This window comes from Cyclopterus lumpus, chromosome 9, assembly GCF_009769545.1.
Source record: "Cyclopterus lumpus isolate fCycLum1 chromosome 9, fCycLum1.pri, whole genome shotgun sequence".
In the NCBI taxonomy this organism is placed as follows: Eukaryota; Metazoa; Chordata; class Actinopteri; order Perciformes; family Cyclopteridae; genus Cyclopterus; species Cyclopterus lumpus.
The window spans coordinates 24,420,700-24,445,318 of NC_046974.1; the positions used below are offsets into that span (position 1 = coordinate 24,420,700).

A 24,619-nucleotide genomic window follows, 5' to 3' on the forward strand; every position below is an offset into this window, starting at 1 on the left:
CTGAAGTTTATTGAGGATTTTGTTGGGAGAGCCGAAGAGGATGTTGTTGAGGAGGTTATGAGGGCATGGATGAGAATTTCAGTGGTGGCAGAGGACAGGGAGAGCCGGAGGCGTGCAATGTTCCTGAGATGAAAGAAGGCAGTTTTGGTGATATGGTTGGCGTGGGATAGGAAAGAGAGGGTGGGGTCAAGGATGATACCGAGGTTGCGGACCTGGGTGGAGGGGGTGACGATGGAGCCATCAATATCGAGAGAGAAGGTCTGGGCTAAGCGGGTAAGGGAGTTAGGGCCGATGATGAGTTTTTCAGATTTATTGCAGTTGAGTTTCAGAAAGTTCTGTTGCATCCATAATTTTTTATCAGGGAGACAGGTAGTGAGAGTGAAGTGGGTGACTGAGGTGATGGTCTTGGAAGAGAAGTAACGTTGGGTGTCGTCAGCATTACAGTGGAAGTCAAGACCATGACTACGGATGATTTGTCCAAGGGGAAATATGTAAATGATGAAGAGGAGGGGACCAAGCACAGAACCTTAGGGGACACCAGGAAAGGGCAGTGCCAGTTATGCCAAGGGAGTACTGGAGCCGTGAGAGGAGGATGAGGATGGTGAGGAAGCCAGAATCAGCAGCGAGAAGTATATCATTTGTGATTTTCAGTAGGGCGGTTTCTGTGCTGTGTTTTGAATGGAAGCCGGATAGGAAGGGTTCGTAGAGATTATGGAGATTGAGATGGGACTTGAGTAGTGATGCAACAGCTCTCTCAAGGACTTTAGACAGGAAGGGGAGGTTGGAGATGGGCCGGTGGTTGTTGGGGATGTCAGGGTCAAGACCAGGTTTTTTCAGCACAGGGGTGACAGCAGCAAGCTTGAGTGTGGGGGGGGGGGGGGGGATATGAGACCAGAGGACAGTGTGGAGTTGATGATGTTTGTGATGAGAGGGGAGAGTGAGGGGAGGCAGGACTTGACTAAGGAAGAGGGGAGGGGATCAAGGGCACATGTGGAGGTCTTCATGCTGGAGACTATGGAGGAGAGGTCCATTTCAGTGATTAAACCGAAGGATGAGAGTGAATGGATTGGAAGTAAGGGAGGATCATTTTGTTGTTAAAAAGGGATAGAAATGAGTTGCATTTGCTGGTGGTGAAGGAGGTGGAGATGAGTTTGTTGATGGTGGAGAAAAGCGTTTTGGGGTTGCTGGAGTCAGATTGGATGATGGAGGAGTAGTGAGAGGAGCGAGCGGTGTTGAGGGCATCTTTATAATGTTGTTGATGGAGTTTTAATTGAAGGCATCAAGGTGAACAGTGAGTCCAGTTTTATTGGCAAGACGTTCCAGTTGACGCCCCTGCCCTTTGAGGTGGCGAAGTTGGTAAGTGTACCAGGGGACAGAGTGGGTGAAGGAGACGAGTTTGGATTTTTTGGGGGCAACGACATCAAGACAGGAGGAGAGTGCATCATTATAGTAATTGACTAGGGCGGTGGGGGAGGCAGTCGAAATAGTGGCAGAGGCAGAGACAGTAGCAGCCAAGGTGGAGGAGAGTGAGGGGAGGTTGATGGACTTGATGTTCCGGAATGTTATGGTCTCCTTAACATGGGGGGTGGGGATGTCTATGTCCAAGGTGATAGCCAGGTGGTCAGAGATGGTGAGGTCAATGCTGGTTAGATTACTGATGGTAATGCCGGAGGTGCAGACCAGGTCAAGTGTGTGTCCTTTTTTATGGGTGGGAAAGTTGCCTAGCGTGTAACGTTAGCTACACGCTAGGCGGCAAGCTAACAGCTAGCTGAAGAAGCAGTAGTCAGACTGACCACCAGGACAGTTGAGAGGCGACCAGGCAACCCCCCTCAGAGCAGCAGCATGGAACATGGACAGGACTGTCGGCTAGCCAGCTAACTTTAGTTGTCCAGGTTGTCCAGGCGGTAGCGGTGGAGAGCAGGTGCAAAGGTAAGCAAAAAAAAATAATAATAATCCAAGACAAACCATTTGCAGAAGAATTAAAACAGAGAAGAATGGCTATTGAACTTAACTACACTGTTAAATAAAATAAGAAATAATTCAAATGAATGTTAAATTGTAAGTAAGGAGCAATAAAACAAAAACAACAGTCACAGACGGAGCGCCGTTAAGATTGCCAGCATCCCTGTTGCCATAATCTATATGTAATATGATAATATATGTGATTAATTCCCCTTTGCACAGCACAAACTGGTAATTAGAGATATTAATCACAGTCGTAGCTTTCCAAGTTTTAACACATAACAATACACCAGGCCTACGGTGAAACATTTTGACATTAAAAGATAGGTCTTGTCACTGTCTTACCGCCATCGTGTCGCTACATAGTTAAACTATCTGATTGGTCTGGACTATTGTCGTCTAAACCGCTATTCCTTTTCTTATTTGTGACATTGGTTTCCATTGGTTTACCACACCAGACAAAAGAGCCGAAGCACACAAATAAACAATTTGTCTTGACGTATGAATTGATTTTAGCCTTTAATATGTTCCATTAATTTTCTCTTTGCCATGAGGGTACGAATGACAGAGAAGTAAAGTGGCAGTCAACGAGAAACAAAGAGCTTTCTTTAAAAAAAAATTATTAATCGTATTACTAAAAGGCTAATATTTATAACAAAGTAGGTTATATAAATGATCAGTTGTTGGGAGAAATCAAGCAATTTGATGTAAAATCAGATATTCAGCCACCACATATATACGGAATACCGGAAGTCTTTGTTTCATAGCCACATTATTCCACCACTGAGATGATTCGAGTGTGAGATTGTCAGTCAAATCAGGCTGGATAATTGACTATTCCGGTTTGCCCCTAACTTAAAGTATTCAAAGTAAAATTAGTCAATATAAGTATATAACATAAGTATAACCCCTTATTATTTAGTGTACACATAATACCAATGTGATACTATATACATTCATGTGCAAACAGCATTTCAATGTTGAAGATATTAAAAAGTAGAGACTCTATATTAATCTATAGAAATGCATACATTTGTTAAACTGAATTCATGTTTATTATACAATATATTTTGTCTACACAATCTGAATCTAAAAAGTAACTATAGAACTACAGTTGTCGAATAAACGTATCCTATGGTTATTTGGTCCCATGGGTGGCAGTAAAACCTTTTTTAATAAAATCTGAACATACAACTTATATTTGTTCAGAACTGTGGTTGCTACAACATGGTGAACCCACAACACTGTTTACTACACTGGAACATCTCTGCCTTTGTCTTTACTACTGTAACACAGGCTGATTGTCCCACATTTCCTTGAGGGAGATACTGTATATATAGTAGCCTGATGAGGCTGATGAGGTACTGTGCATCAGACAGAGATAAGAAGATGAGAACATGGGGGTTAAGAGGGATGCATAGCCAGCAGATAGAGAATTAGACACAGAGAAGGAGGGAGAGAGGAAGCCACAGTGGAGATGACTGAAGGTGTCGCCATAGAAACAAAGGAGGCTCCACTGATCTCATTAGAGACAAACAGCTAAGAGACAAACACTGGCTCAGAAAGGTAACAGAAAGTGATTCTTTACATACACATAGCCACATCTACACATTTACAGTACGGCCAGGGAGCAGATTAGAATCAATCATCAAATGTAATACAAAATATCTCTAGTTGTCTAATGACAACCTGTCATCTGTTAATACTTGGGAAATGATCTGGACTACTATTATTATTATCAGATTGCCATTACAGGTTTCTTTTCTTTCATGCCATGGAAAGAGTTTGTAACTAAGCTAAAGAGAGAAATACTTCTTGTTGTCACAGATGAAGGGTAATGTGGTATTGAATAACAATGACGTAAGTGTGGATAAGTGGTTGGAAGAGATGGGTAATCCTACCTAGGGGAGGAAGATTAAAAGAAGAGAGACGAGACACTGAAACTATTGAGAGAAACTGAAGAGCTGGAAAAGTCAAAAAGGAAGCCTGTGTTGTGTCGAAAAGAGGATCCACACCATTACTACATCGTCGTACGCCTGTGGTGCGCTGAGTCTGCGCATCATTTCTCAGCCGGCCCATACACAACATTCACTGGTAAATGGACTGTACTTGTCTTTCGACCAATCAATGCACTCCAACACTACATGTCATCATTCGCCCATTCATACACTGATGGCAGGGGCTACCAAGCAAGAGGCCACCTGCCCATCATGACTAACTAACAATTATAACCATTCATGGAAACAACTTGGCGTTAAATGTATTGCGCAAGGACAAATCATAATAGACGAGCGGACCGGCAATCATCTGACTGAAGGACGACCCTGCTCTACCACACACACACACAAAACAGGGGATTTGGGTGTTATATGACTTCAGTCTTATCTCTAAATATCAGAGTACAATACATTATGCTATTACAACTTGAATGTTTTATTTGTAGCCTATTATGCTCACCATTCTTAAGATTTGTTGTCAATTGCCAACAGCTGTACTTTAACAAAAATGGCATTGCTGGCAATTGAGAAAAGCTCAAGTAGAGAAGACATAATAGTTGCAAATGATTAATACAATGTGGTTATATATGTAACTGCAAAATGATGAGAACCTTTACCACCATAGAATGTATATAAGAAGTGGACGTAGCCATCATGATGTCACCCATTGGATTACCAACATGGCCATGTGGGTGTTTTTGCAACCAATAGACAGAAATTAGACCTGTCAATCACCTTGTAGCCACACCCTAAAGCACACCCTGCTTCATGGTCTATTTGACTCTAAATTAACCATGATATACTAAATAGACATCGTGCTGTATTGAAGAAACTAGAGATTGAGACCATACACGTTTACAATAATTACTGAGGTAATAAATCAAGTGAGAAGTAGTCATTTTCTCATAGACAACCTGGCTTCTTTTTCCAACCGGAGGAGGCGACCCATGGTGCTTAAAGAGCTTTTAATACATTTCTGCATTAACTTTACTCGTCAGAACTGGGGTTTGCCATCTGGTTGCCACTAATTCTAAAGCAGCCGGCACTGCTAGTTTGCACCAACGCAGCAACACTGCACTGTACTGATGCTGGCCTAGATGCAAGAGAAATCATGTCAGTGACGGGGCATAAATATGAAGTGTCCCTTCAATCTAGCGCCTAGAGTACAACAAGGGACTTTGTATTGTATTTCCCTGAATGGGAAATTCATCTATGTGTGTCAGACAACAAAACATGCAAAGGCACTAGGGTCACGATACCAAAATTAAAACTTTGATACGATACCTCCAGAAATATCATGATACCCAATGCTTACGATACGATACCAGAATTCTATACAAAACCACAAATACGATAAGATACTGGTATATTTATCTATAATAGTAATAAATAAAACATCTGTATGGTTCCCTTTTTTACCAGTTAATTGAACAGTTAACAAATGGCATTATTATTAGTATTCGCCTACAGCAATATATTAATGAAAACTACATGGTGCCATCATAGCATTGATTATACACGGCTATGTAGACCTTTTGTCCGTATCTGACCAGATGACTACATAGTTCCTTCCAAAAGTATGAGCAATTGGAGAGTTACATAATATTACAGATGTGTGTTTGAGGTAAAACCCCCTTGGTCTGTGTGGCTTTGAGTTTTTCCTGATCCGATGTGAGGTCCTGGGACAGGGATGTTGTATGTGTACAGATTGTAAAGCCCTCTGAGGCAAATTTGTAATTTGTGATTTTGAGCTATACAAAATAAACTGATTGAATTGAATTGAACAATACTCTCCACCATTTTGAGTGGCAGTGACATGTTCTTTTGCTGACAGCTTTCTTTTTCTTTTCTGTTGATTGCAGAAAAAGAGATTCTAGAATTATTCTAAAAAAAAAAATAATGAGAGCAGAAACTATAGCTGGCACTAAGAGAAAAAATCCCGATATGGTTTCTGTTATCTTGCAGTCACATCTCTCGCCACAGTTGATGTGTATTGGTGGATCAGGATGAAGGGAGTGAGAGGCACAGCTCACGTTTCCCAGCAGGATCCTCCACTTCCCGAGAATAAAGTCCATTTAAACAAATGGTCTGGAAAGTCATGTACATCGATGCTAGTCAAGCACCTCAATTCCCATCATGACTCTTCGCCGCCACACTGAGCACAGAGTTTAAGTCCACTATAATAACTTGACTGATCTAGGTTTTAGGGTAGGGAGTGGTTATCATTATTTATTATTGAGCCCTTAAACAGCTGACATTTATTTTGATATTCAGTGTCTTTGACCTTTTTGATATGTCAGAATTCCAAAACAACCCTGCTCATGATGGGCTTCATTAAACCTGAAATGTGGAGGTGATAACATTAATGTGAATTTGTGAATGTTTCATTTATTTTCTCATTGAATATTCAAATGTTCATTGACCAGGCTATTCTAGTATGCAGTGTACATATTTAATTGATTTTATTAACAACAACTTGAGACGTTTTATTGCCAAGATTGCGAAATACTAAAACGAGTTTCTCCTCAACCACAAGGTCTATTTGAATAATGTTGGTGTTATAATAAAGGTAACACTTTCGAGATGTGTTCAGGTGTGTATATAGCAGTATATATGTTACTGGTTAATAGTTATAGAAAAAAAAAAGCACCTCCAGGATGATTATATCTTTAGAGTGACGCAGCTTAAAGGTTCGAACCTCTACCAAATCATAGCACAATATGTTAACAGTCTCTTTGCAAAGTTTAACTTTGCAAAATATTAGAGTGGTTTTAGTACAGACAGTTCAGATGGATCTCCAAACTGTGAGTTTTGGATTTGTGTGGGCTATTTTAATTTTCTCATGTAACACGCTATTTATTTCACTTTTATATCACTAATAGTGTTCAACACATCCACATACAGCAGTAACATATACTAAATAAACCAACATAATACTGATTGGAGTGCCCTTAAATCATCATGCAATATTTACGCATGTATCATATTCTTTCATAACTTGGTCGTTATCTCCGCTGTCCCCAACCCGATTTCAGTCTAAGAACCCTCCTTTTAATTGTGCGGACCTATGGGAGCTGTCTATGGTCATCCAAATGAGATTGACAGCACTGTTAGCCAACCAAAATAAGCCAGGCTTCATATTTTGTGACAAGTAGGATCCGATTCGCTGAAACTCTAACCCATCCCATGTGGAAAACTGTCCAGGACCGCTTCCCTGAGCTGCACAGGAAGATCGTCATCATTTTGCGACCAAAATGGAGTTTGTGGAGGGAGCGAAGTCCCGTTTAAGACTTGGCCTAGCTCAGTTGCTGTGCCATCGCTTAAATGGTGGACTTATACATTATAAGAAATGCTTGTATATGGTGGGAGACATTGTAACTCCTGTCTCTGTTAAAAGGTCTTTGGTATCACATGTTAATGCACTCCTTGATCTTTCTCCAGAGGACACTACAGCAAGAAGACTGGGCAACAATCTCATCTAACATCCAAAAATAAATATAAAAGGCATCCACTGTCTGGGAACACCAGACCAAAACCACTCACAGCGTTTACTGGCAAGGGGTCAAAGGTCATCAACCAGGAGTCAGCGTTGTCTGACAACATTAGTATACATGAGTTAGTGACATATATTTTACAGAATAAGAATCATAAGACATGCTAAATGTTAGCATTCCAGTACATATTGTTGGATAAGACTGGACATATCACAAGACTGTAAAGCTGTATATGCCTCAGGTAAAGTATACTGTAGTCATACTGTGCACAGTGCTTATCAAAGAGGGTAAAATGCACTCTGGAACTGGGCTAATTCATCTATAGTGATACCTAATCAAATATTTATTTATTTGCTCCAGTCTCTCTCTCTTCAGAGAGGGGCTGATTAGACAGGAGCTCTCTCTCTGCTGTTCTCCAGAGGTTTGTGGTTGGCTGTGTGCATTAGCCCTGAATACAGAGCCATCATCACAAAGCACAGTAGTAGATTCTGATAACCCTATATATCTATCTGGAGCCACAACACCTGATTTGCTGGCTTTTATGAGTGTTCAGTGGTCACCCAACTGACGATACAAGCAAAAATAATAAATTAATAACACAATATAATTCGGTACGGGATCTGACAATACACTGGAGTTGCTGATACACTGGACTCGCTGACTAATGATGAAAAACTCCGCCAGTCAATGGCATTTGCTGCTAATACAAAGAAGGTTCAACCTCCCATAATAGCACATTTCTGCATTTTATTTAATACATCAATTGTGTTTGAAATGAAATCAGTCTTCATATGAAAGTAAAATGTATACTTCTCTACCATTAATCATTTTATTATGGGCATCTGAACCATGTTGGTCAAAAATGTTTTTTCTTTTCAATGTGTTTATTTAACAATGGATCAAATGACCGTGTGTAAATTGAAAGCAGTGTAGTAGTAACCCACAGACAATTATTAGGAACTGTGCTGTTCCCCATCAGTGCTAATGAGCTTTTTAGTACATTTAAGCTCATTGTTTGTCTTTTCTGGACAGTTCTGCTTTCCTCAACCTCAATTCCAGCAGCAGCAACTGCTGCTTTTAGTGTCAAAGCTCTGATAATCCCACTGTACAACCAGACGGTCACAGTCAGTCATTTTGGAGCATCGAGCAGCTAAAGAGTTGAATGATGGACTTACATTTACAGTAATGAATATTACTATTCTTGCACATCTGCTTGATGTGTCAAATGTGCTAACAAGTTCACTTTGAAGGTAATCATTTGTCAGTAAAGTGTTCACTGCTTGTTTCCACTGCTCCCAAGGAGCAACAAATCACTACATGTTCCTATTTTTAGGGTGGGCTTCAGCAACATTTTCATGTTCCATGATGGTCAAAATTATTTAAACGTTTTGAATGTGTTGCTAATTACATAATTTAAATTACTGGAGCATAGAAATACTCAAAGCTGGACATTTTTTCAATCAATGATACCCTTTACTAAGTCCCACCCTGGGACGCAGACTGGCCAATCACAGCATAACATCAGCCAATTCTGCTTCATAGACACTCATCAATGGTTTCATGTTCATGCTGCTTTAGTGGATCTGGAGCTCATCCTGGTTCAACGTTGTGTGATAGTGATGCTCGTACTCGCAGTATGGTGGAGAGCAAACCAGAGCTATAAGGAGAGTGATTATTGGGCACAAACAGCGCAGTGTCTGTAAACAGGCAACTTTTGGCAACATGTTCATATCAATGTCCTGTCTGTCTGTAATTTAAGTCTCGCTTGAGAATTCAATTCAGTTCAATTTATTTTGCATAGCACTAAATCACAAATTACAAAGTTGCCTCAGAGTGCTTTACAATCTGTAGAATGAGACCCAGTGTGTCTCAATGAGATAACCTGTATGAATAAAGGTCAAAATAATAAACAACAATATAGTCCATGTCGATGTGTTTGGCAACTTAACCCCAAATAGCTCCTGTAGCTATGCCTACGGTGTATGAATGGGTGTGATTGTTTAGAATCTAAACAATCACACATGCCCATCAGGACTATCTGAACTTTAAATATTCCTGATGGGCAGGTGGGACCTTGCATTGTAGCCTATGCCATCAGTATGTGAATGGATGTGAATGACATTTAGTGTTAAAGAACTTTGAGTACAGACCATTTACCATATTCAAGTGAGCATGCCTTCAGACATCAAGTTGGAATCTTCACACACAACCACCTTAACAGGGTGCAGGAGATAGATATAGGAATAGAGCGGTGGAATATGATTAATTCAAACTAAATATGATCACATCAATGTCACCTTTTGTAAAATTCCAGATTAAGATTGATGTTAAATATTTTCTAGATCTTTATTTTCAAAACATATTGATTTTATCTACAATATTTATCCTTAATGTTTTACTGTACTTCCATTAGGATCAAGTGTTCCTCTGTTTTCTCGTTTGGTTTCCTGAGTATTTACAAAGCTATGCCGTTTCACACACTGTTACTACCATTGGCACCTAGAGACACTTGTATTGGTTCAGAGGAACTGTGGATGCTAAGAGACAGCCAGGATCATCAGTTGATCACAAGGCATTTACACAGCAAATACACAAACTGGCTCTTATCATAATCATATAAATATGCCGTTGCTAAAGCTATGCTAGTCCACAGTACGTCTGAGACTACAGTGTTTAAAGAAAGCAGACAAGGGGCTTACGGGAGTAAAGACAGCTAGCTTTCTATATTTCTTTGAACACAAAACATTATTTAGAAAGCATGGCTGTGGAATCTGAGGATTGCCTGGAATTACTTCCAACATCTCAAAAAAGAACTACCTGATGGCTCCAACCACAAAACTAGTAGCCATGCAAAGCGGTTGCAGCTAAAATAAGACATCTAGCTAAGGCGTGGATGCTGCTAGAAGAAATACAAGCAGAACATAAAATATTGGGCCTTAATTATTGTGGTCAGAAAAGTAGAACTAAGCTATTATAACTGTAAGAAAGCTCCGATGTAGATGATCAGAGATTGATTTAAACAGCAGTAGATCTTGGGAATACACATGTTCAACAAACCATATCCACGGTTGAAATGATTGTGAAACTGCATGCTACTAGTAGTGATGGAATTTCTGACTGGTTCAGAACTGTAGGTTAGATCTTGAAAGTGAGGCTGCATACACTTTTCTTTCTCTCACAAAATACAGGCATGACACATTTTCATTAATCTTCCAAAATTCATTTGAGTCATTTTACAACCTGACTGGGAGTGACTAGAACCACAAGTGGCTTACAACGATAATTTCTCCTGAGCTATATTTACTTCACATTTAACATGTTACAGTGCCTTTATTACAAATATATAAACACTGTATCAAGTAACATATAGTGTAACAGTTGCACACTAGCAGAGTAATGTCAGTTACATACACAGCAGTATTTGCCTAAAGGTGACATCAGTCTCTAAAAGCGCATTGTCATAGCAAAAGAAAGGCCTTTGTCCATAGACATTATGCCAAGTTCTTGGGAGTTCAAACTTGGTAAGTTGAGCTTGGGAGTCCAAACTTACAAGAAATGATAAATGGATTGTACTTGTATAGCATCTTACGACCACTCAAAGCTCTTTAACACTACATGTCATCATTCACCCGTTCACACCCATTCATTCAGTGATGGCCACCATGCAAGGTGCAACCTGCCCATCAGGGCTAACTAACATTCATACAACATTCACACACCAGCAGGGGGAAATCAGGGTGTCTTGCCCACTGAGCCACAGTTTCCCTGTGAAGAAAGAAATATCACATTTTGACTCTGAGATCAATTGTCATCCAAAAGAAACAATATTCTATTATAAAAACACGTTGGGGTCACTATATAGTTTTGCCAAGATAAGACTGTTCTCACCAGAAGGACCATGGATGCTGACGGGCCAATCATCCTGAGAACTAACCTGCCTTTTTTCACCTGTCTCCAAAACTAGTTAAATTACCGATTGGGTCTCTCCTCTACACGTGGTGGTTTACTCTGTGTGGAATGTGAGTGGAATAGTTTACTAAAGCCAAAGGAACTGACAATGACTCTACATCCAGGAACACATGCACTGGACACAAACACCTACTCTAACTGAAGTTAGACACTGCAGGTTGAACACTGCCTCAAGGTCTTATGGGCATTTAAGTAAATACTGCACAACTATTACTACTACACATCCTTCAAGCAAATATAGAAGAAACATATTAGTTGTCAAACTTGAATCTATCTAAGAAGAGACTGCCTTGCTTGAAAGAATACCAAGCAGGAATTAAAATGTAATTGTTATATATCCACTAACACTCAATTAGATTACCACTTCATCTGTGCAAACTCTGCCCCAAAACGTCTGAGGGCTTCACAACCAGAACAAATTCAAATGAGGCTCAGATGCTGACTTGTGGCTTGAGGTTCAAATGCTAGAAAGTGACATAAATGGAGTGAATTTTATTCAGAGATTATCGGGGGCGAGCCCATCACAACAGCCTATTAATTGGATTTATGTGTAACTATTTCTATAAAAATGGTGGGATTTAAAAAAAAAATTTTTTATTAAACCGAGCAGTTCTAGCCTAAGCTGTGTGTCAGTGGCAGGCTGCACTGTTGGAATGAACCACTGTAGAGATCCAACAGCAGTGCTTTGATTCAGCCAGCTATAAAGAGGAGTGCTGAAGTGAATCTATTCCCTGAGCATGAAGCTCAATACACTATTGATTTGGGTGGGGGCCCATAGAGGCAGATATATGCTCTTATTACAGACTCGCTACATCTAATTGGAACATGGGGGAGTTTCAGCCTGGCCTCTGGACCTGAATCAGGGCTCTTGTGTTCATGCAGCCCACCACACTATTCAGCGGTAATCAACTAATATCACACCATTTTCATATCTTGTTTAATATTATGGAGAAAACATGCACAAGCCTTTTGTTTCATTTATAAGAACTAATCACAATTTACATTATTCTCCAATCCAAGTTGCCATGTGCCCAGATCTCAGTTGATAAATTGATACAATGGTTATACAAAATAGAATGGTAGTATAAATAATAATGAGTGCCAAGCTAAGACCCAAGTTGTAATAAAACTGAATTACTAATTAAAGGAAACCCCACCCTGAAATACTGCAGTAGATGACTTTTGGATGACTACGTTGTTTTCCCCCTTTGTTGTTCATTGCTAATTGACTGTCGGCAGAGTCATGTTGGGACTCTGAGCTACAGTGCAGTTTGACAGCAGATGCTATGGAAAACACCTGCAGTAAATATTATTGCATTAACATACGGGGAGAGGTCTGTCATAGAAACGACAGAGAGACCAGTTTGTCCAGCAGTCACCAGTACAGCAGAACACAAAGGAGCATGAACCTCCTCCTGTTACTGTGCCATGACTGTCACTCTCTCCCCTGATGTGTAGAAATAACAGCTGCATGCAGCAGAGTTCACCTCCCTTTCTCTTTAATAAGGGTCATGTGACATAGGCATTAGTGAGGCATTAGTGAGCTACTGTAAAAGGAAAAGTAGCAGAATAATAACTGCGGGATTCACTAGTAGCCTACCGGTATATTGAATCCGATGAGAACATGGCTGATAAAACACAGATAGTGCACACCTTGAAGCTCAACTGATCCACATTTCTTTATGTATCCAACATTTTTGTGAAATACACTTTTCTCTGGTGGTTATTGTAAACCAAAAAACAGCTAGATAATGTGCTAAGCTAAGCTAACCACCTCTTGCCTCCAGCTCTGTAGTCTGTACTAAAAACTAGTTTCCAAGATATTTAAATATTCCTTTAAAAGGGGAGGTTTCACCAAACTCTGCAGCTTCATGGGGTTCATTGTTTTGGGGAAATCACTGTAGGCTAAGGTTAAATCCCCATAGCCAGTAGCTGGGATACACCCACTGTACAGTGTAATGTTTAAACCTCTTTGTACGGGTTTCAGACCCACTGTAAAGTGTAATGTTTAAACCACAAAGAAAACATCATACTGATATTATAAAATTGTAGCTCAGCTGATATTTTAAAATCATGTCAATGAGCTGAATGCAGTGAGTCATTGCTAATGCCTAATGGTTATGGGTTTTCTATACACAGCCTGCAGGAAATGGACATCATCATGGAGAAGTGATTTTCTGGCATGTGTGTGCACATGCATGATTAAGTGCATTCAGCTGCGTACACTTCATATGAGCAATTCAATACCCTGACAACGTGACAAGACAGTGTACCGAGGCACTGATAGGAAGTCCAGACTGCTGCTGTAATGGTCTCTACCCACCACCCGGCCCCACATTAGAGTTATCAAGTCAGCCTGCTCAGCTCCAATTCAATCAGGCCTGCTTGGGCCACTCCCATCCACACACACAGACACACACACAGACACACACACACCCACACACACAGAGTAATACAAGTGGAAGACACTTGCAGCACCAAAGAAACCTAACTGCCTAACTCTACAACCACAACCAATCTGAGGACTCTCCTGCTTGGTTGTAGCCTCATCCGGCTACCCAATGAGGCAGCAGAGGCGCCAGAAACCGGAGGAGCAACGTTAACTGTGCACCCTCGTCTCACTGTCTTCTTACAGAAGGTTTTCATCATAATGACAGAATTAAAGCCGCCAGATAGAATTCAAAGTCACACCACAACATGTCAACACCTACTGCAGTTGTATTACACCACATGAGAAACTATGGATGACACTGATGGGTAAGGTTTATGTTAATTCCAAATTGTCCAATCTGAACTTTTTGAAAAAGTGACAACTCTGGCACATATAGCGTGGCCTACAGAGACTTCTGAAACACCAGGGGTAAAAACATTTCTGAGAAAAGAACAAATCTTCTCACAGACAACAAAACATTACAGTCAGAAGTCGTTAGAGAAGGACGCTTTACAGTACACCAAGTGCATCCCTTTACATCATATAATAACAAATAGTACGTCTCGACAAAATGTACATCTCACATAACAAAAACACTTTTTTCAAGGAGACCATGATGCCTGCCTGTTACTAATGTTTATGACCTGATCGTCACTAGTTCAGTAATTTCCTAAATCCTCGGGCTCACCGTGTTTTTTTAAACTTTACATTCGGCGGATTCCACATATGGTATTTGTTGCAGCAGGGCAGTGTGTGCTCGATTGAGTCACTGGCTGACCTGTTCCTCCATCACCATGAACTCATATTGTGTGTTTTTAATGGAGCTGTATGGCTCAAAGGAAGAAGAGATATGAGGCTGTAATACTCCCAGTGACTTCCAGTGGGAGGGCCGGCACGTTGATGAGAGATTTGGGAATTGGCGGCGACGCTGTTTATTGCAGTGAGGTTCCTAACACAAGCCCCAAATACATGTCTGTATCATTATAGAAGCGCCTTCTCCGAGTAGAACCATCAAGCTCCAAGGGACTTTCTGCAGCGTAACATCATCCTCTGTCACTACCCCCATCCTCCACCACCAACCCCAACACTCCTCTGCTTTTCATCTCTCTCTCCCCACCGCCCCGCCCCTCCTACACACACCTAGGTTTCTCAATATCAATACCAAGGGATCCTCTCTGTTTACGCAACAGACAGTCAGACTGGTTGAGCTCTATTTCAAAGCCTTGGCATTTGTACAGCATAAATCAGTCTTCATGTGTCAATATTGTGTGAATGTAGACAGTACAATCAACTGCTGAGTATCACAGTCAACCAAACCCCCCTCCATTTGTCCACACCCATCATAAACAAGCCATGTCAGCTTTACAAAGAGCTGAAACAATAATTAAATTCATCAGTTTGTTAAACAACAGAGTATAAATCTACAATAACTGTGATAACAGCCTGAAGGGTGTATCAGTTAAACATTTACTGAGTATAGTTATTTGTGTAACCGACAGTCAAAAATGGGGATTTTGACTATTGGTTAGACAAAATAATACATTTAAAGATATTACTTTGGCCACTGGTATTTTACACTACATAAATTGAACCTAAAGGTTCCTCTTGGAACCCTTTCAGAGGGTTCTACCTCAAACACAACATATAAAGGGTTATATGCAAAACCAACTGTGAAAGGATCCACTCAGAACCCCCTAGAAAAAGTTGTACGGAGAACTCTTCTTTGGTGTGATGGTTCAACCTAGAACCCTCTCTGGAGGTTCTAATCAGAACCTTTACACCTCCGAAGGGTGCCAACCAGAACCAACCCAGGGGGTTTTACCACTTCCTCATGAGGCACCTAAAGTGCTGGGCTGATGTTGTGCAGGCCAACCCACAATCACAATCATGGTTCACAAGGAACCCATTAACCAAATTATTATCTTAATTTATATATATATATATATATATATATATATATATATATATATATATATATATATATATATATATATACATATATATGTGTAAAGTTAATGTTATTAATGTAATGTATTAGTGGCTGAAATAGCTTAAAGCTGTGGTGGAAGAAGTATAGTGGTTGTGATATCAGAATTAATTGTCAACTCATTACACTCAAATTCGGTTGAGGGGACAAATTCAAAACTGTGGACTCAAGTACGCAAGTATAGTGGTGGTGCATTCAAAACCTTACTGAAGTAAACATATGTAAGTGTAATGTAGGTAAAGTACTTAAAGGAAAAGTGTTGCTAGTGCAATACAATGTGTATATACTGTTGGCTAGTTTGATCTACAGCAGTGCATCATATTCTGTAAGATCATCTGATGTTTGGAGCATCTCTGTACATTAGTGTACTTAGTTACATTAAATATATGGAGACATGTTGTAAGTAGCTCAAAGTAACTGTTTAATACTTTGTATCAGGTTAAAATGTTTGCGTGTCAGATAATACATTTCTAGAGAACACCAACATATTTCTCAAGTATCTATTCTAGTCCTCTCATGTTATAGGATCAACTGAGCATAGAGTTCAACTGTCACACTCACACACACACAACACACACACTCACGCTCACACTCACACTCACACACACAGACACTCAAACTCACACACTGACCACTGACACTCACACTCACACACAAACAAACTCACCCACACACACTCACACAGTTCTCCCCTTTCCTCATAAATCAGCTGTCTGTGAGCATCTATGGAAGCCATTAGGCCAGTGCTACTCACCCTGTTAGGACCACCACAAAGTCCATTACATTCCAGCCATTACGCAGGTAGGAGCCTTTGTGAAAGGCAAAGCCCAGGGCGATGATCTTGATGCCAGCCTCAAAACAAAATATTCCAATAAAGTAGGGCTCTGTGTCGTCCTGTCAAGAAAAAGCAGAGTAAGTGAGGAGGTTTCATGAAATTACACTCTTCCATCTGGCCATGTCAATGAAATCTGATATTGGCTTACATTATATTACACATGCTGCGTACTTAAACAGTTGATTCCAGAATGTTCAGATTCAGTATATTTCAGTGTCTATATTTTTAAACCAACTACATATATAAATAAGGCATTACAGAAATAACCATGTTTAGAGGCATTCTTTTTGGTGTCGGGTAAGAATTTGTGATTTGATTATGTTTGGCTTTTAGATCTGAAAGCTAACTTTGAATCAAATTGTTAACTTTCTTCCCCTGATTCTTTGATCATGTGCTCTCTGATTTAAATCATTATTTTCACAATGTTAGACTGCTCTACGCAAATGTCTTGTTGAGAGACTATTTAACACTTGGCTTCCCTTTTAAATAAAGATAAGGGTTTCATAGAAAATGTGTACTTTCCAAATTCTTCCTCCAACCATTGTAAACCTCTGAAAGTGTTATGGCATTGATAGGCCTTCAAACTCAATGATCGCTTACCTCAACCTCTTTATGTTGTGTATTCAATGGATAATTGCATTGCTTCTTATATGTTATTATATTATGTTTATTCTATATGTCTCTAAATATTGATTAATTATTTTCTTTCTTTTATAGAGCCTCACCAGCCAAAGCATTTCACATGATATGATATATGGATCGTGGTCCTGCCTGACAACTCCTGCTTTTATCATTATTATTATCATTTGCATTGATATTAGAATTGCCAATACCATTACCTATTTCTATTATCATTATTATTCTATTACATACACTGTTGCTGCTATTTTTTGGTAGTTGTAACTTATTCAGCCTACTACTCTCATTATATGAATCATTTCTGTCATATGCATTGCATGTGTTCATTCTGTACACATGACATCTATTGCTTCTGTCCATTTGGGGAGAGGGATCCTCCTCTGTTACTCTCCTGAAGGTTTCTTCACTTTTTTCCCCCTGAAAGTTTAGTTTTAGTTTTTTCTGATCTGATGTGAGGTCTTGGGACAGGGATGTTCAATTCAATTCAATTCAGTTTATTTTATATAGCCCAAAATCACAAATATGCCTTTAAAATCTGTACACATTCAACATCCCTGACCTTTGACCTCAGATCGGATCAAGAAAAACTTCAAAGAAATAGAAACAGGGAAAAAACCTTCAGGAGAGCAACAGAGGAGGATCCTTCTCCCCGGGTGGACAGCAATAGATGTCATTTGTACAGAATGAACAGCATTACAGAGTTACATAAACACATTCAATGAATATGACAGAATGTATGAATGGATAGATGTTGTATGTGTACAGATTGTAAAGCCCCTGAGGATAATGTGTAATTTTGATTTTGGGCTGTACAAAATAAACTGAATTTAATTTAATGATTGCACTTGTATAACCAGAGTTACAATATGTCTTTACAAACTGGATGGTACCCAACTTAATGGGCAACTATTACTAAAAAGAATTTAAGAAGGCAAAACATTTGTTGGTTCCAACGTCTCATATGAACTGCATGCTAATAATCCCAATAGCTTCATGGTCTGGACTGTGGCTCGTATACAAAACAAGCAATATGAAAAATCCCCTTGGGTTGACAAGTTTTTGAACATTTACTAGATTTAAGAAGGAATTGATGACTAGAAGAAATATTTGGCAGATTAATCGATAATGAAAATAATTGTTAGTTGCAGCCCGACCACGCACTAGGCCACAGCTCTCTGACAGGGGTCAAGACATACACATTTATCTCCATAATGTTAGCTGTTCTGGGGACCATCCTGTAATGTGTCTATCCGACAGGGTTCCAGCATCTCAGCTCAGAGGCTCCTTGCTTCCAGGAGTGACATTTCATTCTTAGAACCCGCCCCTGCCGCCACCAGCTCTCTGATTGGGCAGAAGTTGTGTCTTTAATGGAAACATTTGACAAGCAATCTGGGGTGAAGGGAGGGAGGGCGCAGCAAGGGTACTGAGGTAATAGTACACAGGGGGAATCAAAGGCAGCTCCGCAGGGTTCTGCTTAACCTGCAGAGCGGAGGAGGAGGAACCCATTCTGACGCCGAGAACAAGATCAGGTGTAATCCTACTTTGTATTCAAAATTATCTTGAAAGAAATCTAATGTTGAGGGATTCATGAAAGCACTCAATGTATTTTGGCACTGAAATGTTCTATCTTTTCTTCTGTGTCACATGAAGAGCTGTACAGTAGGAAATTGAAAGCAGTCAAGTGGTTACTTACCAAACGCTCTGACATTGGAGTTTTGTCTAAGGCCGGTAGGTGTTGCTCCAAGGCCAGCACAATGCAGTTCGCTATAATGGTGGCCAGGACCATGTACTCAAATGGAGTGAAAATGTTAAGGACAATCCATCCAGAGGTTGCTCCACATGCCAACACAAACCACAACATTAAACCAATACATACTAATTTCCTCCCTAAACTCTTAACCTCCACTACTGGGAACACACTTCCTGGACATCAATTGTTGCTTGGTGTTTGGTGATGCATCTTTCCAACAAATGTAAAGACATGAAGTATAACGTATACACATTCTTAAAGCAGCTACAATTCAGTTTAACATCAGATACACCTTGGCTAGCTCAAGCATCAATGGTAAATGTCAGATGTTTGAAATGAAGGGAGAAGAGAAGAGCTTCTGCCTGTCAAACCAGGAGAGATCTCTGAACATACTGTAGCTCCCAATTCATACTACATACTACTAGCAGCTCTTGAGTATGCACGGTGTTCACACTAGAAAGTAAATGTGCAAATAAACACCCATCCATTATACCGCAATGCGCTGCACACATCACATGGAGCAGCTGCTCACAGCAAGGAACTCCTGAAACAAAAAATAGTATTTGTCATTGTTAAGATTGTTAACTGTAATTGGCTTGAGAAATCTAAAGTCTCAGTTTGACTGACATCTAATAGAACACATATTGCATAACTTGGTATTAAATGGCAAAGTACATTGCCCATCTTGCGATCCAATAGGATGATTCATAGCACATTCTACCCCATCATGCCTCATTAATGGCGACTTCTTTCAAACCCCCCAGTCCCTGTCTATAATGCGGACTTCCTCTTCAATCCTTTTTAAAGTGCAAGATACGAGATTGGAATCTTATGGTGCTAACAGCATAACAACAGAGCTAACTGGAGGGGTCTAGCGGGAGGGTGCCACGCTTCCACAACAACAGTCTGTCTAGATGGCATTATGGGCTGTAACCAACCGCCTTATGAGAACGGTGCAGAGCGGCACCTGTAAGCTAACCAGTGGGGCACCCTCACATGCACTAAATGACATGCGGCCGGCTATGTGAGCAAAGAGAGGAGGAGCTCTGATATCAACACACAGTTATGTGCTCTGCTCAGGTAGACATTACTGCTCTAGATCTCTACATAGATGATAGTTGTTTACTGCTATGTTCATTTTCAGAACAGTAAATGCAGCTCATTTTAATCATAAACCCAGGCTGACATAACCCTGATGATATTGCCAGGGTTAGTTTCGTTAGTTTTTAGTTTTTGTTTTGAGAGAGACAAAATAGCTTTCACCAGCGGACTAGTCCTCCTCTAGTGCAAGTAAACTGAATGGAATGTATTCCGTGAAGTGTCCGTTTTATCTCAATGGACACTAACTAGTTGGCAAATCTATACTCTGATAGAGTCCTCCGTAGAAACAGTCACGTCTCCAGAGTTTAATCTTTGAGCAGATTATTGAGTATTTCCGCACTCCGTCAGGACTATTCAAGTCTGCAGAGGACATCCTCAGGAGGGGAAGCCACGCAGCCTCCAGAGGCTCGGGGTCCCAATAGATCCTAATTGCTCTGAGGATAAAGCACTCAGTAATGCACTGCACCATCAAAGCATGATACATGTTTGCTCAGCAACAGGGGCAACCAACCAGTGACTTAAGTAGTGGAGCCCATTACACCACTTAATGTGTCCTCAGAAAGTATCCACATCTGCACCAGTGAAAAACCTCCAGCATCCTGCTGCATTGTATTGCTATGGCTTGTCACACCCATGCAGTTTGCCACCGCCTTGATGCCGAGGTCAGTCTGCTAGTTCAGCATCACAGACAGCAACATCTGCACACAACAACGGCCAGATATCACAGACAATTGTCAACCAAGTAAACTACACAATGGTGTCAACTGTAAACCTTGATGTGCTCTATAAAATCGTGCTCCCAATTCATGAATTTGACATGACGATGAAATGAGCAATGTCTGTTGTGACCAGAGTTGTCCCACATCAGCAAGTTTTAGTTGAGAAAATATAAAATACCTTCACAAGAAACCCCTGCATCGAAAACTTGGCATGAACACATTTATGAACTGAATGGGTAAAAACACCAAGCATCATGGTAGCACGCATTTCCTTTTGGTAGGAACTAATCAATAGAAGTTTGAAATATGAAAACAATGTTTCTCTCTCTTGTCAACAGTTGTTACCGACAAACTGAAGGAAATGATTCCAGACCTTTTGTGAAATAAAACCTGGCAGCTTTTATAATCAACAGACAATGGACCGAGGAGCTTCCAATGTAGACACAAGCTCCTCTAGATTTAAGGCGGTGGAAACAACAGGAGAACCAACTGTAGAAGTTTGACATTTTAGTGATATACACAATTCAATTAATATTGTACTTATGCCGAATGAACGGGTCTGTCCTTGTGTTGCATTTAAGATAGTGTCGCATTACATAGACACATGTATATTCTGCAGGTTAGCAAGGCCTTTAAATTAACATACTTTGTCGCGGCAGTTCGGCTTAATGATTTCGCGTTATGCGGGATACAACGGCATATATGATAATATATGATAAGGATATGGCCATTCGGTGATCCTCTTGGCATATTTCCGTATGATATTATCCTCACTGAAGGTGAACAGAGAGCGGTTAACGTTGAGGCAGTTCTGTTTGACTGGGATGGGGTTGTAAATGGCCATGGTCCTGGCTCTCTGGGCCATCGTCTGCTTGTACACCCTCTGGACCACCGGAGGCCCCGGGGGCCGGCTGGCCCCTCTGGTCGGGCCCGCGGGACCGCTGCCTCCATAGCGGCTGGACAGTTCATCTTCAAAGCGGGCCATTCTGGGAGAGCACAAATGTTGATGGAGAAACCAAGACAGACACCTGAAAAGAAAGTGAGCATCACAACACCCCCAGGTCCTTTGGGGCCCCCAGGTCCTTTAGGTGCAACGTCCACGAACAGAAGAGTCAAACATTCACAACTAAACAGAGGTGGCCGGCTTTGTCCTCAGAGTCTCCAGCTCTCTGTGTCTGACAGCTGAAAGTTTAGATTATCACATTTCATGATGCATCATTTTTCATGGGTGTTCCTCCGCCGGCTGACGGCCCCGGTGCTCAGACGGACCGGCGTCAAAGGTTCAAGTCCACAATAGTCATGAGAGGAAACGTCACTTAAACAGTGAAGACGACAGCGGAGGAAATACCGCGAACCGTCAGCGTGACGAGCTGCATGTCCACGCACATCGGTTTTCCCAAAAAGACTCGTTTCTATTCCCAGATAAACGCGGACCGAGTCTTCTTCGCCCCGGGCTGCTCGGACCAACACGCCGCCGTCACTTTCTTTGTCTCCTTACCGGAGAAGAGCAGCTTGTTCCCGTCAGTGAGAACGCAGACTTTCTCCGCCGCTCCTCATCCAGACCCCACGTGACGGGAGAGGAGGCTCCACCTGGACCGGCCCTGTTTCCACAGCAACAGGGAGGGGAGCGAGCCACGCCGCGGTCAAGTCACACGGAATGAGGAGGACTTTCGTGATAGGGTTCAAAATAAGAGCACGACAACCAATATAATCGATGTTGTGTGTTTACTAATAAATAATAATGTACAATACCTGCATTGTGTAAAACTAGTGTATATCAATAATTTCCGAACAAACTTCTCAAAGTAAAACAGACAGTCACAATTGTTGTAATTGTTGACAAAAAATAAGCCAATTTATGCTTCAAGCTGACTATAATTAACATACAATTATAAATATGGACCTGCATTTGGATTTGCCAGCCTAACAATGTGGCAGCAATCGTCACCAGTATTCTGCCGTCTTCCCACTGAGGCCCAGGCAGAGTTTAGGAACCTTCAGGGGATTCCAGCAGGTCCCAGTAAAATGAGGAATCATTTTATGTCACCAATTTATTTTACTCCAAATTATTCCTGATGGAAAACCTAGAATAAAGGACTAATTTCACATTAGACTCATCTCAGTTATTTAACCACTTACAGTGGATATGGAAAGTATTCAGACCCCTTTAAATGTGTCACTCTTTGTTTCATTGCAGCCATTTGCTAAAATAAAAAATGTTAATTTTATTTTTCATTAATGTACACTCAGCACCCAATCTTGACGGAAATGTAGAATTTTTTGCAAATTTATTAAAAAAGAAAACCTGAATTATCACATGGTCATAAGTATTCAGACCCTTCGCTCAGTATTGAGTAGAAACACCCTTTTGAGCTAGTACAGCCATGAGTTTTCTTGGGAATGATGCAACAAGTTTTTCACACCTGGATTTGGGGATCCTCTGCCATTCTTCCTTGCAGATCCTCTCCAGTTCCGTCAGGTTGGATGGTGAACAGCCATTTTCAGGTCTCTCCAGAGATGCTCAATTGGGTTTAGGTCAGGGCTCTGGCTGGGCCAGTCAAGAATGGTCACAGAGTTGTTCCGAAGCCACCCCCATGTTTCACTGTTGGGATTGTATTGGGCAGGTGATGAGCAGTGCCTGGTTTTCTCCACACTTACCGCTTAGAAATAACGTCAACAAGTTCAATCTTGGTCTCATCAGACCAGATAATCTTATTTCTCATAGTCTGGGAGTCCTTCATGTGTTTTTTGGCAAACTCTATGCAAGCTTTCATACGTCTTGCACTGAGGAGAGGCTTCCGTCGGGCCACTCTGCCATAAAGCCCCGACTGGTGGAGGGCTGCAGTGATAGTTGACTTTGTGGAACTTTCTCCCATCTCCCTACTGCATCTCTGGAGCTCAGCCACAGTGATCTTTCGGTTCTTCTTTACCTCTCTCACCAAGGCTCTTCTCCCACGATTGCTCAGTTTGGCTGGACGGCCAGGTCTAGGAAGAGTTCTGGTCGTCCCAAACTTCTTCCATTTAAGGATTATGGAGGCCACTGTGCTCTTAGGAACCTTGAGTGCTGCAGAAATTATTTTGTAACCTTGGCCAGATCTGTGCCTTGCCACAATTCTGTCTCTGAGGTCCTTGGGCAGTTCCTTCGACCTCATGATTCTCATTTGCTCTGACATACACTGTGAGCTGTATGGTCTTATATAGACAGGTGTGTGCCTTTCCTAATCAAGTCCAATCAGTTTAATTAAACATAGCTGGACTCCAATGAAGGAGTAGAACCATCTCAAGGAGGATCAGAAGAAATGGACAGCATGTGAGTTAAATATGAGTGTCACAGCAAAGGGTCTGAATACTTATGACCATGTGATATTTCAGTTTTTTTTAAAAATAAATTTGGACGCCGTCTGTCCACATACTTTAGGTCTGGTCTGCTTTGGCCTAGTCCTGGTCTAGAATAGAGTAATAGAGTTACATGCATTTATACTACAATAGACAATAGAGACTTTGTGTCAACGGTATGTGTTGACCACCTGTTTCAACATGACAATGTCCCTGTTCACAGTTAGCTCCATAGAGAAATTACTTCACAGTCTGACCTCAACCCCATCCAACACCGTGCCTTAGCAAGACCTGATCACCCAGCATCAGTGATGGACCACTTTTCTCCTCTCTTGAAGCTTTGTCTTTACTTTCTCTCGACAATTAAAGTTTATTAATAAAAAATAAACAAACAAGAAA

General features: G+C 40.9%; 1 protein-coding gene across 1 annotated transcript in view; it reads right to left on the minus strand.

Annotated features, from left to right (window-relative positions):
- The window catches only part of cacna1ba (calcium channel, voltage-dependent, N type, alpha 1B subunit, a), a 124,043-nt gene extending 102,174 nt beyond the window's left edge, over positions 1–21,869 (minus strand). The window contains exons 1-3 of the mRNA XM_034541093.1: positions 21,610–21,869; positions 19,008–19,113; positions 16,595–16,734 (exon numbers count right to left, since the gene is read on the minus strand). Of these exons, the coding sequence (XP_034396984.1) occupies positions 16,595–16,734; positions 19,008–19,113; positions 21,610–21,869 (506 nt within the window). The remainder of the gene's footprint in view (positions 1–16,594; positions 16,735–19,007; positions 19,114–21,609) is intronic.
- Between the last annotated feature and the right edge of the window lie 2,750 nt (positions 21,870–24,619).